Below are 20,453 nucleotides of genomic sequence, written 5' to 3'. Positions count from 1 at the left end.
ATTATACATGCTAAAGCAATTCATGCTTAGTTGTTATAATAAATGTTTAACATACGTATTCTATATTATCTCGATTTTTTACAACAAAACCATGGAGTAAAGGTGTTGTTTACAAAATAATATAACGATAGTTGATACTTTGGATAACAGATAACTTGATATTTTGACCATAATAATTGTTTGTGAATTAAGTGCCTGATTTGCGCTTGACGTGGTTGTGTTATGTAAGTACCGTATCAATTTTATTGATATTACTGATTATATGAAAAAATAAAATAATTTACTTATTAAAGTAGTAAGGAAGTAAATGAATATTTTAGTTTATGTCTATGTAAATGTAGATGTTTTTTTAATAATATTTTTCTTTACTTTTAATACAAGTCGAATATAATCTTAATAAGACAAATACTTACTCATTCAAATATAATACATAAATATCTTTACAAAAACTATTTTATTGCCTACATTACTTTACTACGATAAAGTGAAATGGCACCATTTCACATGTTCATAATGTCTCACTTTTAAATAATTGATTTAGTAACAACATGGTGTATTTAACGGAGCAAGAGTTCGGGACAATAAATGATGAAGTCGTGAAGAAGTATACTTGGCGAACTGACAGCGGGTTTTCACTGAGTGCCATATCTTTTGGCGCCATTGTCCAGAGCCTTCAGGTAACTATAAACCTTATGTACACTACAATAAAGCGCGTCACACACGGTGAAGATACTATAATATTTTATCCACCCACAAAATTTAGGGTCATTTGTAACAGGATGGCGGTTCTACAGGGGTCTTAGTACGCAATGACAAAAAGAAAAATGATGGTCAGAACGCTGATACCGGATACCTTAAGATACTGTAATATAAAATATTACAGTATCTTAAGATAAAATATTATAGTATCTTCACCTTGTGTGACGCGAACTCTTAAGTTGAATAATTATTAAGGATATGATTCGAATTTTGGGAATTAACTAGTTAGTGCATACATTGTTTTTTTTTATTATTAAGAAAGTAGCTATCTCTTCTTATCTGTGTATTCTGCTTCGTTCGTATTCGAATAATAAATCTAAACCATTCTAAAAATCCAGTTGACACAAAAAAATCATCAAAATCGGTTAAGGCGTTTACGAGGTTACGAGTTCTGGGACAAACTCGCATAAAAATATAGTGTTACCTTACCTTACCTTACAATAGGTACCTATGTACTTATTAATAAATGATTATTATATACTCATAAATTATATTTCACCAGGTGCCCAACAAAGACGGCAATATCAGCGACGTAGTTCTTGGCTTCGATGACCTCCAGAGTTACGTTGAGAGGAATATAAAGAACTTTGGCGGAGTGATCGGAAGGTGCACCAATAGGGTCGCGGAGGGAACCATACAGATTGATGGGGTCACTCATCGTCTTACTAAGAATAAAGACGGACATCATGTGCATGGCGGGAATTTGGCTTTTGATAAGGTGAGGTTTTTAAATCGTTGTAGAATTTCGTGGAAAATTTTTGAGTTAGAAAACGCCAAGCAGAAAAGATAAACATTTAATGGGGCTCTATAAATTCGCAATGTTGAAAAATGTTTTTGAGTTTTAATATGTGGTTTTATATTATATGTAAAAACGTATTCGATAAAAAAATAACATACGAGTATAGGTAATATTCTGTTGATGATAAAATCAGATATATTACGGTCTACACGTACATACCTACTATGTATTACATACTAATAGGTTTAGACACGCTAAATTCAACAATTTTAATTAATAAATAGGTCAACTGGAGTTCCACCGTAGACGGCACTAGGGTGGTATTCAGCAGGCTCTCCAAGGATGGTGAAGAAGGTTACCCCGGTGACCTGATGGTGAACATCACATACGAAGTGAGGGATGATGACACTTGGTACATAGAGTATACCGCCAGCTCCACCAAGAAGACCATCATCAATATGACAAACCATTCATACTTTAATTTGGCGGGACACGAGAGTGGAGCTGAAGGATTATATAACCATCTGGTAACAATGAACTGTGATAAGTAAGTTAATTTATGAAACTATCAAGAAAATTTTAAATTGGAAACTTATAACAAGGGTTTTTCCTTAATTTTCAATGCTGCCTGCACTGGTCTGATCGTGATCAGGTCTGGTGTATATTCTTAAGCTCAACCTACCTATGTAGATTTTCTAAACGTGTAGATATTGTAAACTTTACTTTTATGTAGTTATAATTGAAGAATTCGAAGTATGCTAAACTAATGATTCTAGAAAGAAAATTTGAGCATTATATATTGTAGTAGTTAGTAGTATGTTTACTTTTTATCGAATAATAGTTTCTCAAATTTTCTTTCTTTTATAAAATCAGTCGTTTGTTATAAACCTTTACTAGAATGAAATGAATTTTGTCTGCAGAGTGGTAGAAGTAAGATCTGACTGGGTGCCAACTGGCCGACTCCTGCCCGTCGGAGGAACTCCATTTGACCTGAGAAGTCCCAAACGCCTTGGCGATATTATAGAAAATTCCAAGAATCTTTTCCATCACAATTTGTGTGTGACGAAGAATGGTAACAAGGTAAGATATATTACGTTAAATAAAATACGTCTCGTTCTTTTTTAAAAAAAAATGGTACATTTTGCCCACCTTGTTGACTAGTCCAATTATAAAATGGAAATACTGTGTAGAAATACTATCTAATATATTATTCATATCAGATAATGATATATTTAAACTATATCTCTTAAATCTATCATTATAACCACCAAGTAACCTTTTATTCTGCGTTTACCAAGAAAATAGCTTCTCCAATGTTCCTATTGTTTCCAAATTTTCAAGATAAAATAACTTGAATAATTCCAGGGTCTAAACTTCCTCTCCCGCGTCTACCACCCACCATCAGGTCGCTACATGGACGTATACAGCGATCAGCCCAGTATTCTCTTTTACAATGCGAATTATTTCCCCACTAAAGAAGAAGCTGGGATTGTCGGAAAAGATGGCGCTAGTTATCGTCGTCACGCAGGAATGTGTATAGAAACACAGAATTACATAGATGCTGTACATCATCCTTCCTTCCCTAGTGTTATTTTGAAACCTGGCGACATTTATAAACAGAAGACGGAGTACAGATTCGGTGTTGTTAAAAAAAATGGAGTTATTGCTCCGGCGTAAAATAAAATATTGTTAACGATGTGTGTTTTATTTTTTATTGAATACTCTGCTCGGCTTAATTTCTTCATGTTTATGCCAAAGACAGTTAGGATTATTCTTTTCAATTATTATTTTATTTTGTATTTTTTGAAATAGACTTTGTTAAAAACCTTAAGGGAAAATATAAAAATTTTGACATAGTTTTTCTTAAACGTTTCTCTTCGAACCTATTGTATAAGACACATTACGTATTAGGTATAATCTTAGATTGGTATAATACATATATTAAATCAATTGAAATTCGAAACGGTTACAATTTCATTGTTGGTCCGCTGTATGATTTTGAATGTAAAGCGCCAGCAAAGTCACGGACAGAAAGCTAGTATTACCATAATATTATATCAGTTATATTTGTATACGTAGTATATTATTATTAGTCTGTGGTTATATAATATTTTTTTACGAATTTTATTAGTTATAAAAACCCATATCTCATGATCCCAAAAATTTATTGGACCACATTGATAGATAATAATTAGTAATTACATTATGTGGTCAATTTAACATTTGATTACATGTCCAATGTCAAGGCTGTGATAATTGGTAGGTCATTTTAAAATTATAACAAGATACAAAAAATTTATAGCTAATTTGTTATTTAGGTTAATAGTGTTTTTGATATCTTTACGATTAATCGGAAGGGCGGACTTTCGACGTAAAGCACTAGGGAATTCAACATTAAAATAATGTAGCGAATAATGCTTGTAAATTAAAAGCAAGATTGAAAATAAGCGTTGCTTCATGGAAATCATTGCTGAGTAATTTAAAATCTTTAATGTTGTCTTATTTCCTGTTTTTAAGTATTACCTGTTTTCTGTTGATATACCTACCAGGATTGGTACCAAAATCTAAGACCTAACTAATGATTTTATGAAAAGCTATAGCGTTTCGTTTATCTACGATTTTAAAAATTATTGCTGTTATCTTTTAATATTAAAAAAAAAATGAGTGTAAGGTACCTACTTTATACCTATATCAAAATATATAATATACCAAAATCTCTAATATATCTAGGCATAAAACAGCAAATGGTTTGAAAAAAATTGAATACAATGGGCTTTTATTTTTTTAACTCAAGATGCGTACAAAAAATCAGTAATATTTTATGGAAATGACCGAATACGATAAATAATATATTATATACAAAAGTGTTTACATAATATCAAGATATATTTTATGACATCTGCCTGATATCTCCCATGACCCATAGTGATTCGACAAGAAGCTGCTGATAGGTCGTGTTGTAAGTAACTTACTTGTAAGTAATCAATAAATTTTGCATAAATATTTTTTATAGACTTTTTAAGGATTACCTACACAGATAAATTATTATAATTCCAAAAAAATCGTGAATTTCAATTTTTTTGCAATACCTGTCTTCTTTTTGCAAGCCGGTAAAATTTGGGTAAGGAATTGAAACTTATATAAATACACTATTTCCAACTCTGTAACTTTGTGAAATATATTTGGTAGGTAGGTATCATAAATGCTAATAATATTTCAAAGAAGAAAATTTTTTTATTAAAAAAAATGCATGTATTGAGGTGAAAAATAGCTTCTAAAGCCTACAAAATGATTTTTCAGCAATAATGGTGTACCTAACAGAACAAGAATTCGGTACTTGGAATGGGGAAACAGTGAAAAAATTCACGTGGAGGACCGAAAGTGGATTTTCACTCACAGCTCTCTCTTTTGGCGCTATAGTACAAAATATACACGTAATTATTTATTTAATGCAATTACAAAGTCTTGCTTATAACTGAGCAGATGTGGAAAGGGAAAGTGTCGAATATTTAAATTACAATCTTATATCTAAGCTTTACCTTTGGAAGCTTCCTATTTAAAAGCGAAGTTAAGATTAAAATCTAACGTTATAATTTTATAACGCAAATTTAATTCTATCTTTTAATTTAATACAAAAAAAATTAAATCAACATTTCGCTGTAAAATGAATGTTAAAAATTGTAGTTTGTTGTTTCTGAAGATGATTCTTTAGAAACTTAAAGTATTTATGTCAAATCATTTAATTTCACAGGCACCAGACAAAGATGGGAACTTAAGTGACGTGGTTCTTGGTTTTGATGATCTCCAAAGTTACATAGATCGTAACACAGAGAACTACGGCTGTGTGGTTGGCAGAGTGGCCAACAGGATTGCTGAGGGATCATTCCAACTAGATGGAGTTCAATATAACCTGAGCAAAAATCGCAGTCCACATCATTTACATGGCGGCCATTTAGGGTTCGACAAGGTTCTATTGTTGGTCCTTTGCTTTATGTTATCTATAAAAATAATACGTTCAAAATTTCAATTCAGTCCATATTTACATTTTTAGTTAATTACTGTTATATACCTAAAGATTAAAGAACTGAATTATAAAATAATAGCCAAAACCTTTATAATCGATAGAATTGGAATAATGTACTAATTAACTAAATACATAGCAAATAAAAAAGTATTTCTTAATATTAACAAACATAAACAATAAACATGTTTGCAGGTAAACTGGAATGCCACAGTGGATGGTACCAAAGTAATTTTCAGCAGAGTATCAAAAGATGGTGAAGAAGGTTATCCAGGAAATATTCTCATCAACATTATCTACGAAGTTAAAGATGATGATACGTGGTCCATAGAATATAAAGGAGTTACAGATAAGAAGACCATTGTGAATTTAACTAACCATTCTTACTTTAATCTGGCTGGTCATGAGACTGGTGCAGAGGAATTGTACAACCATGTCATTAATATTAATGCTGATAAGTATGTACTACAAAATCATATTCTTAGACTAAGGGCCGATTTTTCAATGCTTGGATAAAACTTATTCGTCGAATAATGTAAAAAACTACCATTTTAAAAACGTATTCTAATTGCCCGTATTTGACAGTTTACGGGACATTTTAATATTATCGTGTAATACCTTATTGGACGGATAAGTTTTATCCAAGCATTGAAAAATCGGCCCTTAGATATATTAATTTAACTAAAAGTGAGATCCCGATCCTCAAAGTGGTCAATGTGTTAATTACTCTTTAATTTTTATGTTGTATTAGTTAACGATCGAAGAAGTGCATTTTCTCTAAAAGCAATAAATCATCATTTCGTATTTCGCACATTACAATCAAAATAATATGATGATTGATGATTTATCTGTAATAATATCCGCCTACAATGCTAACTGCACCTTTATCTTTTACAGAATGTTAGAAGCCAGATCGGATTGGATTCCTACAGGCAAACTAATCAAAATAGCAGGAACACCATTGGATCTGTATACGCCAAAGCGTTTGGGCGACTTTATAGAGTTCTCGAAATTATTATTGCATCATAATTTCTGTGTTGCAACAAATGGCAATAAGGTAATGTAATTATGGCAATAATATCCGTTTAGTTAATTTTAATGAGTGCAATGCAGAGTCCGTAGAGCGTTTTCTTCTTTAAGTAATTTGTAAAAATGAAGATTGTACTAAACGAATATTCACTTCATAAGTTTATAGCTTAAATTTAAAAGATGCACCAAGATCTATATTTTTACGAGCAAGTACACTTTAAAAATACAAAAATGATGGTTTTACGAAGTAAAGTGTCTCCAAGTTTCTAATAGGTATATTTTCCCAATCTATTTAAATTTTTTACAGGGCATGAACTTCGTATCCCGCGTGGTGCACCCATCATCAGGCCGCTTTATGGAGGTGTACAGTGACCAGCCCGGAATCAATTTCTACACGGGCAACTTCATGCCTTCTGATGACCTTCCATCCATTCCTGGTAAAGAGGGTGTTGGTTACCGTCGTCACAGCGGCCTGTGCCTCGAAACCCAGAAATATATCGATGCTATACATCATCCAAACTTCCCTTCAATAGTCCTGAAGCCAGGGGAAGTTTATACGCATAAAACGGAGTACAAATTTGGAGTGGTTAGGAATGGGAATGGAAACGGTAATGGTAATGGTCATGGTAATGGTGTGAAGGTTATGGGTTGATTGTGAATATGGTAATAAATATATTTGTTATATGATTGTATTTTATTTGTTTTCGATTGAAAAAACTCAGGCGTAATAAGCAGAATAATATATAAAACCAGCAAGATTCTACACTCTACTGCAAAACATATTGCCAAGGAAAACAGAAAACTTTCTGTGTGTACTATTATATTTTTAGATCTTGCCTTATGTCTAGATCTTAAGATTATTGGTCATATGGCATGATTTCAAATAGGCGACAGGCCCCGTCTATAAATGCTTAAATATTTCAAATCCATACAGTAGCTTCTAAAGTAAGCTTGCTGAAAAGAAACAATGTATTAAGCTATTCAGTCCCATTATTTCTACCAAGAAATAGAAAAAAAATCTGTTATGTAGAGTCTCTGACCCTTACATATTATTATTATGTTTGATATGATTGCAGTAGCCTGCAGGGAATAGGCCATTTTATTATTGAATACTAGCTGCGCTCCGCGGTTTCACCCGCGTAGCTCCGCTCCTGTCGGTCTTAGTGTGATTCAAATCGGAACATTAGTTCCCGATATTAGCGCGTTCAAACAAACAAACTCTTCAGCATAGATTACCAAACGAACAATCTTGCCATTTTATAAAATAGATGTGTAGGACCACCTAAACTCGAATTTATTTAACTTAACCACTTTATTAATTCAACACATCTATGAAACAATTGCTTGCAACTATGTACTATTTAACATTTTGAATCTTCTCAAACGAAAAAATGGCGTACGTGCTATTTTATAGTGATTATATTGAGGAATATAAGATGTTTATAATTTTATTACATTATGATAATGGATACAAACAAAACAATGATAAACGATTAGTTAACACATGGCTTTATCGTATACCGGCCGCTTTTTATGTAAGTATTTGATAATTTTATTTTATTTTAGATTTGGCTATAAGTGATAAATTAGTTTTTCTTCAATAAGTAGTTAACTGACAAAGTGAAGAAATAATTGTGAGACGGAAATCAAATCTACGTCTTCCACAGTTCCACTTTATCTTCAGAAGATAGAAAATCTAGAAATAGGTTTATGAATCCTTCGCTAAAATTTAAATACCGACCTGTCTTCTAAGAAAGTATTATTCATAGTTGAAATTACCGATATGTAGAAACTAAGGTAGAGTAAGTTAAGATAGTAGGTACCTACTTGTAAACATGTAATTTTACATTGTGAAGACGTAAAACTATTATGCTACTGAAACAATGAAAGAGAAACGATCGACATTATTAATTTGTCAATTTCTTAAACTTATTAATTATTGGCTTGACAACAATATCTTTTGTATGATGTAACAATGAAATGTGAACCATGTAATTATTCCTTTATTTCTTAAGGTCACCATTATCATCAGTTTGACCATAACAATTAATATGATAGTCTCGTTTTCTATATAATTTAAGCATTTTGAAATGAGTAGGTATATACTTAATTCCCTTACCTACTTCAACACAAGGCTTAGGTATATTTTATTGTTAGAAAAAACGACAGTCGATAGCAATAGCATATTTAATTTTAATGGCTTTTCTATTGAAAAATTTGTATATTTGTGCGTATAGTAGTCACTATATATTTGCGAACTTCAGAACTTTCAACGTGCCTTTTGTTTTGTTTTTGTATATTTCCTAGTTTAATCTGTACTTCTGGAATATTTTCAGAAACATGGTGTACTTAACTGAACAACACTTCGGAAGTTTCAATGAGGATCCCGTGAAGAAGTTTACTTGGCAAACCAGCAGTGGATTTTCCGTGTCTGTCATATCTTATGGAGCTATTGTACAATCTATTAAGGTAATTTTTTCATGAATTTGATCATTTCATTGATGATGTATAGTTATTTAAGGAATTAAAGTAGTATAAGTTAAGCCATGTACCCTTGTGGTGTATGGGGTAGCAGCAAAATACATTTGCTTCATTGATCGTTTTTATTTAAGGACAAATAGGTGCTCAGCATTCTGTGTGATGTTCGACTATTATTTCATTAGTTCCCACCGAGAACTAAACCAGTACATTTGTATTTATACAGTTGCAACATACCTAAGTTACCAAATTTGTATTAGGTAGATATCTTAGTTTTTCAATATCACCTAATTTAACAATTTTACAGGTCCCAGACCAAAACGGTGAAATAAAAGACGTAGTCCTAGGATTTGATACATTCGAAGACTACGTGACCAAGAACGCTCGGTTCTTCGGCTCCACCATCGGGAGGTGCGCGAATAGGATCTGTGGTGGAACCTTCCAGTTGGATGGAGTTACTTATCAACTGGCCAAGAATAATGGAGACAATCACTTGCATGGAGGGATTATTGGATTCAATAAGGTTAGATAGCATAGATGTTTGATTATTATTATTTTTTTAAGAAATGAAAAGACTGGAAGTAGGTACATATTGTACTTAGGAAAAATCGTTTTTTTTTTCTTTTAGGAAGAGAGTGTAGTTCTGAATTTATAATACTAATTTGAAGCTGTTGTTTGGTACGTGAATAATATCTACTAGGGAACAATAATTAACATGTAGGTATAACTTACCTACGTAGTACCTAATTTACGTTGTAAAAAGTCTACCTTGTAAAACTTAAGTAATTTATATAAATTAGTATAGAACCTAATTACTTAAAATAACTAAAATCCATTTCATTATGAGTTCGCTGTTTAATTCTTAAAATAGCACAAATATTTTTACATCGTTTTTATACATTTTTTTACAGGTGAACTGGCAATCTGTCGTAGACGGCACCAAGGTTGTCTTCAGCTACTTATCAAAAGATGGCGAGGAGGGATATCCTGGTGAATTGCTAGTCAACGTGACTTACGAAGTAAAAGACGATGACTGCTTATACATCGACTTCAAGGCCACTACAGACAAGAAAACGATTGTGAACATGACGAACCATTCTTACTTTAACTTGGCTGGTCATGAATCCGGCTCGCAAGGGTTGTTTGACCACGTGATTACTGTTAACGCTGATAAGTAAGTTTTTTTCAACTATATTTTTTAATAATGCGTGTATCACCTCTTTGATTATAGAGCTGCTTCGCGTAACAATTGCTTCGCAAGGCTGCTCGCTCTGTAGAACTGTCTATTAACTCCGGTAGACGTGTTTCTAGATTATTTCATAAATGTTTTAGGATTTTGGCACAATTTAAAGCTCATTGTAAATGTTTTAAAACCCTATATTTTGTCTCGAACGGGTAGGATGATTACCTATACAACTTTTTACAATAATGTGCATAATTTGCGTAAATTAAATTTAAGTAACTAACTAACTACTAACTTCTTATGTATATTATTCTTATATATATATCACTTCAATTAAATGTAATTTTTATTTATTGCATTTTCCTAGGATAACAGAGAGCAACGCAGCAAACATACCAACCGGGCGTCTTCTTAAAGTTGGAGGAACTCCCTTTGATTTACGTGTTCCAGTCCGACTTGGAGATATTATCAGCAAACATGAGAAACTATTTGATCACAATTTCTGTGTATCTGATAGTGGCATGGAGGTAATATGTATTTATTGATTATACTTAGGTACTTCATAATTAAAATAACAATACCTAATATTTTATGAATTCATAAACTCCCAGTTTATGAATTCGTAAAATATTTTCTGAAGCTCTAAGAACTATGTATTATAGTCGAAAAATGTTGAAAAGCTTTTTCGACTACCTTTTTGTAGCACGACCGACAATAAATCTTACTTATTCCTATTCCAGGGCCTCAACTTCGTAGCAAAAGTAGAGCACCCAGCATCAGGCAGAACCCTGGAAGTATATAGCAACCAGCCTGGTGTACAGGTCTACACTGGCTACTTCTTACCAGCTCCTGGAGACCAGGCCATCATCGGCAAGCAAGGGGTGGAGTACCGACGAAACGCAGCTTTTTGTCTCGAGACCCAAATATACCCTGATGCTATTAATCACCCCCACTTCCCGTCTGTGGTGTTGAAGCCAGGGGATGTTTATGATCATAGAGTGATGTACAATTTTGGTGGTATGAGGGAATAATATTTAACTTATGTGACCTGGATGAATATCTGTTTGTACTGCTATGTGTTTGGTTAATAAAACTATTTAAGAAAGCAATTATTATTTTTTTTTACCGTCTTAATTCAATGTTTTTTTCTTTTTTACTTTGGTGGCCTTAGCTTACAAATTTAAAATTATAGAGCAGTCGCTTCAAATTTGTTTAGATGTGTGAGTAAAATGTTAATTTCACAAATCATAATAATAATTAATGTTAGTTTACCAGTTGGTAAAACCAGTTTGCCTGCCTAACTATAACTGATAAATTTAAACTACATAAGTGAACAATATTAGCCAGCTAACTTAACTAAGACTTATAAATATTACAATTCTTCATGCCATTGTACTCTTTGTAAATAATAGTTCTATATAAATAACTAAATTGTAACACATTGTAATGTAAGAAAGTGATGAATCATCGCGATAGAATGAACACTGAACAATTGAACACGCCGCGTAGATAGGAGAGTGCAGCTAACTTCAGTTCATATTGTCAATTGTTTAAAACAACACATCCTTTTTCGTATCAGTTCACAATTAACAAGTGTAGGTGTAGGTTTTATATTTAGGTAAGTGTGTAGAATATTCACCTTGTAAATAAACGAAAAAATGAAGCAGTAATTTGAGGTTTTTAGAATCGTGATAGGCTTAAATTGTAAGGCGTTATAATTTTGTATATTCGGAGTTAAATGATACCGGCGTTTAATCAATGACATTTTATAGTGGGCAATATTTTTAAATTGAGTTAGGTTTGCATTTTGTGATATAAGTAATAAAGTGCGATTACTAAGTTGTTAAATTAACGAGTTACACTGTTCATTCAAATATCTTAATAATACCAAATAAATACCTAATAACATGGACTTTATGTAATTTGGGTAGGACTAATCGCTTTGCTAAAAGTAGTCTTATGTCCAAAAACCAGAACATAACGAACAAAACAAAAAAAAAGCTTTAGAAATACGTATATATAGTACCTATGTAGAGATTGTCTAATCTAAAAATGAACGCCCCTCCACTAAACTTAATTGTTTCAATGTGTGAGGACAAATAATTATTGAACCACTTTATATGTGTGCGCGCGGCGATTCTACTGCAAACTTTGACTCTCTCGCGCACTGATTTGTCAACTAATCGGGCGTAGGGATGGCGATTCTTTACGAAAAAGATCGATTTTTAAATCGATTCGAATCGTAGTCTAATGAATCGATTCACGAAAAAATCGAGGCCTACAAAATCGATTCTTAAAAAATCGATCTTTTTTTCAAGTTTGCAGTTACAATGTAAATTTGTATCAATTTTACTAAAAACAAGATTAATATTGCAATTAACGAAATCTTATCAATAAAATCAGGGAATTCAAAAATAACAATTATTTTTATTACCGTATCAAACTATAAGGATATCAAACAATAACAGAACAAACTGAAAATAATGGCGTCAAAGTGAAAAATAAGAAGCGCTTTACTTATTTACTTACCTTAGTTATTATTTCGCAACAAACACTACATGAAAATCTGATGAAAATCAATTATCAATCATGAAAATACTTATATTATGCTAATAACAGTATTCAATAAACGACAACAACAAATGAATAATGCAAATTGCAATATCAATCGTCACAGATTATAGATAGGTACATAAAGTCAAAGACTACTAACGTAACTTTTTTATTAAAGAGAGGCGAGTAAAGGATACTAAACATACAGCCTCAGAGGAATAAACCTATAGAGTACTTGTATCGAGCGTATACAATTTACATATATTTGTTTCTCTCTATCTAAAGAAAACGTCGTATGAAAGAATGAGATAGCTATAGACTACAAGCTACGTTTCAACATAGTCATGGCACCATTTTTACTATAGGTACGTATTTAGATAGATAGAAGGTGATAGTGATGGGATGTGCTTCAATCGATAAAATCGTGAATGCATTTTGCATTTACGGTTTCGTGAAATAATAAATAATAAAAAAAACAAAATTAATCATAAATTTCAGTTGAATACATTATTTGTTTAATCCTACGAATATAATAAATGCGAAATTATGCGAGAATGGATAACTTTCTCTTTCACTGCTGAACCGATTACAATGAAATTTTGTACATACACACATAGGATAGGTTTTATACCGGAAATCCCACGTGAACGGGAACTGTGCGGGATTTTCTTTAAAAACGCGGGCGGAAAGCTAGTATATTTTAAAATAAATTTTAAAACTTGAAATGTAACTAATTTAAAATAAAGATCAATAAAGTTAAAGGAGTGAGGAGAAAGGCACAGTCAGCATGAATTTTAACAAGTTCATAAAAGGACAGTCTTAAAGAAAACATTTTCCTTACATCCTACTAATAAAGCGAAAGTTTGTGAGGATGGATGTTTGTTACTCTTTCACGCGAATACTACTAAACCGATTACAATGAAATTTGGAAAAATTACTTTTGATCCCGTAAATCCCACAGGAATGGAAATATGCGGGTTTTTCTTTGAAAACGCATGTATATTAAGTATACAGTATTTCAATAGTAGTTTCTCATCTATGAGAACTGTCATTTAATCAACCGTTTAATTTTCACATAGTTACACATTTAAGTAAATGTGTAAAAAAATTTCCAAATAAAAATTCACTCACACACAAATGTATTTATTATCTAAAGGAACAAAAAAACGTAAGCGTAAGATTGCACAATCAAAGATCAATTTGCACAATAATTCTTCTAGAGTATCCATCTTGATAACACGCAGGCTCGAAATGCAGTGAACACAATCTAGCAAATTTCGACGGCGTCCAATCTACACGTCTCATGTTTTATACCCATTTTTTATTTAGCTCTGGAAATCTAAAACAAAATGAATTTATTAATAATCTAAAAGAGAAACAACAAACTAAACAGATAAGTCAAATAAAACAACCACGTGGTATTTTTTTTTTCCTGCTGTAGAAAATTTACATCTATTATTTGCTACAACAACTACATATAAATCTGATATAAGAAACAAAATAAATAAACCAACGTTTATATGAAATAGATTTTTTGTCATAAATCGATAATATACGCTAGATGTGTTACAACACTACGGTGGTAAACAAAATGCCAAACGTGATAATATTGTGACATTTTTTAAAAATTATTTAATTCTTTTGTATTCCACAACCCCATAAAGTGGGTAAATGTTACAGTTACAACATAAACTTATAAAAAAGCGCTTGATAAAACCTTCAAATAGGGTTAGAACATAAATATTTATCAATTTGCTGAAAATCACTTACCGATGGAAAGATATTTTTCATTGTTTTCATCCAAAACTCCCATTCGACTAGTAATAGCCGGTAGCTAAACATACAATAGTCATTTTAGCACACTGACAAATAAAAAGAAACACTATACACTTTATATTTTCTAAATATTTCGTTAAAAACACTTGACGCACTGAGCCCACCAGCTGGTTGGAAAACAAACTGACTGCCGGCGCGCTACGTTTGAAGACAGTGCAGATACTCTATCGCTATCTCAATCTGACTTATGCTGTTATTGACTAAGAGTAAGTAGATTAGAAAATATGTATTTTGTTCTGTCTCAATATAAGAACTCTATAGGTTTATTCCTCTGAGCATACAGCCATCTCGCGAGTTTATGAGTAGTTAACTCTTTAACCGGAAGCACTCTTATAATTCAGGCACATTCAACTAAATGCAAATAATTGTATGGTTTATACCAAAACAGAAAAAATCTAATGTCGATTTTCAAGGGTGATATATCGATTCAGTGAATCGACACAGTACTTCATATCGATTTAAAAAATCGATATTTTCTGCTCGAAAAATCGATTCTTCGATTAATCGATCTCAGATCGCCATCCCTAATCGGGCGATCAGTTCAGGTGCCTAGCATTGTATGGCGGGGAGAGCGCGCTATGTACGGAATGACACGTCCGTTCTGTCGTGCATCGCGTCATTTATGCACTAGTTGGTCAACTGGTGCTGTCGTTCGGGCATGGACTGGACTGGAGGACTGAACGACCAATGAGGCAGACCAATTTGTGTGTATTGCGTCTATACACGTACTTTGAATGTGAGCGTAAACACAGTGGAGGGGCGTTCATTTTTAGATTAGACAATCTCTACCAATATTTAAAAAAAATACCTACATCTTGGTTTTAAGTTTAGTAAAAGTAACTATGTAGGTATGTATTTATAAATATTTTTGCATTATCTAATATCTTATAATCAGTAGGTAGGTATACCTACGGCTACTCCATATTTCAAGTAGGTACCGATAATATAAATATGAAGTTATTAGTTGCTTAAAATGAAGTTAATTCGTTGAAGTGGATTGTATTAGTATTCGGCTAGTGTTATGAAAAGAATATTATTCTCGTCTCGCCAAAACTGTTAAACCAAATTTGATAAATTTGGATATCGAGATAGATGCGCTATGAACTCAATGGAAATGCGGGAAGATATTAAACATTGCATAATATAATGTAATAAAGGTATCTTCATTCTTGATATCGATAGACAAACCACAACAAAAATAATATGCATATAGCATATATCTATTCTCTGGTTAGGTAGGTATATTCATGGTAGGTATATCAATATTGTGGTCAAAAATTCACACGCGCTATTTACTTGATATTTTTGATACAGTAACCTCATTAAAGTTGTTAAATTGCCACCAAACATATCATTATTAGGTTTCTAATTAGTTGCTTGTTAACACGTGAAATACTTGCCCTGGAATTTCAGCTAGAAAATGGTGTATCTAAATCAAGAAGACTTCGGTACATTTAAAAATGAAATAGTGAAGAAGTTCACTTGGCGGACGGACAGAGGCTTTTCTGTGTCTGTGATTTCTTATGGAGCTATCATACAATCTATTCGGGTAAGTTAATATATTTGGAACCAGCTGGAAAATTCACGACTCTGAAATACTCGGATTTCTGATGATGCCATAAATTAAAATAATGATAATAATTGAAAGAAAGGCGACACAAATGAAATAAATTAAAATAACTTATGATTTAGCTAGATGCGGCAAAAGGTACGTGATGAATAAACACTCATTGATATGAGAGTAAAAATGAATGACATTGAAGTAATGAAGTACCTTCTTAGGTTTTGCACTTGTTTACAATTTGCAGAAAATTAAGCAAGTACAGATGAATCTATGTTTAACTCCAAGAAAAGTATTTTAATATTTCTTGAATTCGTTATCCTAAAGAAAGTACCTACCCTATTGTATAATAACTTCCAGGTACCCGACAAAGATGGTATCAGCAGAGACGTGGTCCTAGGTTTCGACAATCTAGATGGCTATGTGACCAGAAATAGCCCCTACCTGGGTGCTACAGTTGGTCGATGTGCCAACAGGATAGGAGGTGCTGAGTTCCAAATAGATGGCAAAACGTATATAGTGGCTAAGAATATTGGTAATGACCACTTGCATGGCGGAATCGTCGGATTTGACAAGGTAATGCTTCTTATTGAAAACTAGCTTTGCTCCGCGGTTTCACCCGCATTGCTCCGCTCCTGTTGGTCTTAGCGTGATGATATATAGCCTATAGCCTTCCTCGATTAATGGGCTATCTAACACCGAAAGAATTTCACCGAAATCGGACCAGTAGTTCCTGAGATTAGCGCGTTCAAACAATGTATATTATAACAAGTATAGATTATGTGAATGTTATCGAATGAAGCCCGGAGAGCGTGAGTTCGTAGGTATGACACAACGGAAAAACTTTAGTGTTGAAGTAACGATATTATAATAAACAAATGCAACGAATGATATGTTACCGTTAGTCAATTATTCATCTATTGTCTTGACCAAACGTTTCGTAGAAGTAGGAGTACCTTTAATACTTTAATGCTAAAAAATTCATAATTTCAGGTAAACTGGACCTCATCAGTTGATGGTACAAAAGTAACATTCAGTTATTTATCCAAGGACGGTGAAGAAGGCTACCCTGGGAACCTTATAACCAACGTTATCTATGAGGTGACAGATGACGATGCTCTCCATCTTACCTTTAAGTCGATAACAGATAAGAAGACCTTGTTGAATCTGACCAATCACTCGTATTTCAACCTGGCCGGCCATGACGCTGGTGCAGACGGCTTATTTGATCATTTCATCAGTATTAATGCTGATAAGTAAGTATTTGCTGAAGAAATACAAAGAACATTTCATTTATTAGTAGGTAATGTTTAAACACTTGATAAACATAAAACAAACCAAAACAACAAATGTTTATTTAAGTTTAAGTGTCGATAAATTTAAAAATATAGCAAATTTTTAACTTATAATTTCTAAAATATAAGTAAGCCGAAACATAGACGAACCTAGCACTCTACGCACCTTGCAGCAAAACCAAATACTTAAATATTAAATAGATATCATATTATAAATAACTGTAGAATAAAATAACAATAAAATAATTAAATGTTGAAATAGCAAACTCATTATTAAGTCAATCGTAAATTGCAGGATAACAGAAACAAGTTCAGAGTCTATCCCCACCGGTCGGTTTACCAAAGTGGGCGGGACCCCGTTTGACTTACGTATACCCATTCGTCTTGGAGACGCTATGAGCAAAGCAGAAGATTTGTTTGATGATAACTTCTGTGTTACTACATTTGGGAGAAAGGTTTGTATGCTAATGAAAATGATTTAAATGGAGTTAAATAGCATGTCTAGATAAAAGCTGCATGTAAAAATATCGTTTCAATTATTTGTGGGTCAATAATTTAATATAAATTTTTTTTCCTTACGTAGACTTTTGAACTTATCATAATTTAAATACAGGACGCAATTTAAGGAGATAAAAATTATATGAACTTACTTCTTTCAAAAAGTTCACATCTTATATATAAAAATGAATCGCAAAATGTGTTGGTAAGCGCATAACTCGAGAACGGCTGAACCGATTTCGATAATTCTTTTTTTATTATATTCCTTGAAGTACAAGGATGGTTCTTATGTAGAGAAAACGTAAACATGTACCACGGGCGAAGCCGGGGCGGACCGCTAGTTTCAAATAAGAATTTGCTGACCACTTAAACTAGGCAAACACCGAAAGAAAATTAAGTTTACCAGTATAACATATAGTCTAAGATCCCACCGCAGGATCAGTGCGCTCATCGGTTTTTTGCTGAAAACCGAATTTTTATGTATATTTATAATTAGGAAAATATATATCGACTAGGTTGCCAGTCAAAATTTGGCCGCAAGCATGTTTAATTAAAATTTTTCTAATCGATTTTTGGGAAAAAAATTCGATCACTTGTTTTTTGAATAAAATGTAGTCTACATCACGTCAAATGATATAAAAATTCTAAAAAATCACGGTTGCCGCTTTTCACCTGGCCGCAACATCTTGGCAGCCTGGTGCAAACAGGTATGATTTCGATTTATTTTTACGTTCATAACGCACATTTATGAATCATATTTATTATCATATATGGTTGCCTAATTAAATCCCGCCGCAAATAAGGGTTGCTGGCTTTTAAAAATTATAAATATAGGATTAGTGCGTTCATCGTTTTTTGCTGAAAACCGAATTTTTATGTATATTTATAATTAGGAGAACATATATCGACTAGGATGCCAGTCAAAATTTGGCCGCAAGCATGTTTAATTAAAATTTTTCTAATCGGTTTTTGGGAAAAAAAATCGTTCACTTGTTTTTTGAATAAAATGTAGTCTACATCACGTCAAATGATATAAAAATTCTAAAAAATCACGATTGCCGCTTTTCACCTGACCACAACATCTTGGCAGCCTGGTGCAAACAGGTATGATTTCGATTCATTTTTACGTTCATAACGCACATTTATGAATCATATATCAAATTAAAGCTATTTTTTTTCTATTTATTATCATATATGGTTGCCTAATTAAATCCGGCCGCAAATAAGGGTTGCCGGCTGTTAAAGATGTTGAATATTTAAGGTTGAGTGTAAACATGCTTGCAGCCAAATTTTGACTGGCAACCTAGTCGATATATATTCTCCTAATTAAAAATACATATAGTTACATAAAAATTTGGTTTTCAGCAAAAAACCGATGAATGCACTAATCCTATATTTATAATTTTTATAAGCCAGCAACCCTTATTTGCGGCCGGATTTAATTAGGCAACCATATATGATAATAAATAGAAAAAAATTAGCTTTAATTTGATATACGATTCATAAATGTGCGTTATGAACGTAAAAATAAATCGAAATCATACCTGTTTGCACCAGGCTGCCAAGATGTTGCGGCCAGGTGAAAAGCGGCAACCGTGATTTTTTAGAATTTTTATATCATTTGACGTGATGTAGACTACATTTTATTCAAAAAACAAGTGAACGAATTTTTTTCCCAAAAATCGATTAGAAAAATTTTAATTAAACATGCTTGCGGCCAAATTTTGACTGGCAACCTAGTCGATATATATTCTCCTAATTATAAATATACATAAAAATTCGGTTTTCAGCAAAAAACCGATGAACGCAGTCTGATCCTGCAGCCGGATCTCGTACTAATACTGTCACCTTATTTTTCTTCATACAAAGAAATAGCAAACGAGTATTTCCCAGCTTTCAGCAATTCTTCTCTTTCAGAATTTGACCTTCGTCTCCCGAGTATACCATCCAGAAACAGGAAGATATCTAGAACTCTACAGCAACCAGCCAGGAGTCCAGCTATACACTGGTAACTCCCTCCCAGATCCATCAGATTCTGCCCTTATTGGTAAAGATGGGGTTGGGTATAGACGCCATGGGGCTTTTTGTTTGGAAACCCAAAATTATCCAGATGCCATACATCATAATAATTTCCCTGATGGAGTGTTGAAGCCGGGAGATGTGTATGATCATAGAGTTGTGTATCTTTTTGGTGTGGAAAGAAACAATGGACCACGTGTTATCAGCCTTTGATTTTTAATGATAGGTTCATTTTGTTTCCACTGTATGGAAAAATGGCTGCGCGGTTTTTAGCCGTAACTGATAAACTGTATAAATTATATTTATTTGTTTAATATTTTTTCTATTTTATGAATAATTTTGAAACTTATGTATAGTATATTTTATTAAATTGTTCTATCGTTTGAATTAAGTAATAATGTAATCACAATAAGAACAAATTTTTTAATGAGTACAAAAAGAAATCGTATTTGATCGGAGATACAATAAAAATGCAATATATA

The 20,453-nt window shown here is 32.6% G+C and overlaps 4 protein-coding genes across 7 annotated transcripts; all 4 read left to right on the top strand.

Annotated features, from left to right (window-relative positions):
- The first annotated feature begins 150 nt into the window (after nt 1-150).
- Nucleotides 151-3,188, top strand: LOC149477008 (galactose mutarotase-like). Its single transcript, XM_089711478.1, has 6 exons — nt 151-224; nt 542-677; nt 1,262-1,477; nt 1,783-2,045; nt 2,419-2,578; nt 2,864-3,188. The coding sequence occupies exons 2-6, from the start codon at nt 549-551 to the stop codon at nt 3,173-3,175; spliced, it is 1,080 nt and encodes a 359-aa protein (XP_089567604.1). The 5' UTR covers nt 151-224; nt 542-548; the 3' UTR covers nt 3,176-3,188.
- Nucleotides 3,189-4,429: 1,241 nt separating this feature from the next.
- LOC149477007 (galactose mutarotase-like) lies at nt 4,430-7,235 on the top strand. 2 transcript variants are annotated; one of them, XM_089711474.1, is made up of 6 exons: nt 4,430-4,472; nt 4,799-4,932; nt 5,250-5,465; nt 5,715-5,977; nt 6,417-6,576; nt 6,856-7,235. In XM_089711474.1, the coding sequence occupies exons 2-6, from the start codon at nt 4,804-4,806 to the stop codon at nt 7,198-7,200; spliced, it is 1,113 nt and encodes a 370-aa protein (XP_089567600.1). In that variant the 5' UTR covers nt 4,430-4,472; nt 4,799-4,803; the 3' UTR covers nt 7,201-7,235. The 2 variants fall into 2 exon arrangements, with proteins under 2 accessions (XP_089567600.1, XP_089567601.1); XM_089711475.1 differs by having other exon boundaries at nt 4,438-4,457.
- Nucleotides 7,236-8,016: 781 nt separating this feature from the next.
- On the top strand, nt 8,017-11,312 carry LOC149477006 (galactose mutarotase-like). Of its 3 annotated transcripts, none has more exons than XM_089711479.1 (6): nt 8,017-8,083; nt 8,885-9,017; nt 9,334-9,549; nt 9,938-10,200; nt 10,577-10,736; nt 10,950-11,312. In XM_089711479.1, exons 2-6 carry the CDS (start codon nt 8,889-8,891, stop codon nt 11,238-11,240), a joined length of 1,059 nt encoding a protein of 352 aa, XP_089567605.1. In that variant the 5' UTR covers nt 8,017-8,083; nt 8,885-8,888; the 3' UTR covers nt 11,241-11,312. The 3 variants fall into 3 exon arrangements, with proteins under 3 accessions (XP_089567605.1, XP_089567607.1, XP_089567606.1); XM_089711481.1 differs by lacking the exon at nt 8,017-8,083 and adding an exon at nt 8,560-8,642; XM_089711480.1 differs by lacking the exon at nt 8,017-8,083 and adding an exon at nt 8,654-8,775.
- Nucleotides 11,313-11,745: 433 nt separating this feature from the next.
- LOC149477005 (galactose mutarotase-like) lies at nt 11,746-20,380 on the top strand. The gene is made up of 6 exons (XM_089711477.1): nt 11,746-11,827; nt 16,012-16,147; nt 16,520-16,735; nt 17,153-17,415; nt 17,750-17,909; nt 19,870-20,380. The coding sequence occupies exons 2-6, from the start codon at nt 16,019-16,021 to the stop codon at nt 20,182-20,184; spliced, it is 1,083 nt and encodes a 360-aa protein (XP_089567603.1). The 5' UTR covers nt 11,746-11,827; nt 16,012-16,018; the 3' UTR covers nt 20,185-20,380.
- The last annotated feature ends 73 nt before the right edge of the window (nt 20,381-20,453 follow it).

Source organism: Colias philodice, chromosome 26 (genome assembly GCF_061535455.1).
Source record: "Colias philodice isolate Cphi_HAF_F1 chromosome 26, ilColPhil1 Martin Lab GWU primary, whole genome shotgun sequence".
Lineage (NCBI taxonomy): Eukaryota > Metazoa > Arthropoda > Insecta > Lepidoptera > Pieridae > Colias > Colias philodice.
This window is presented reverse-complemented; position numbering and strand designations above follow the sequence as displayed.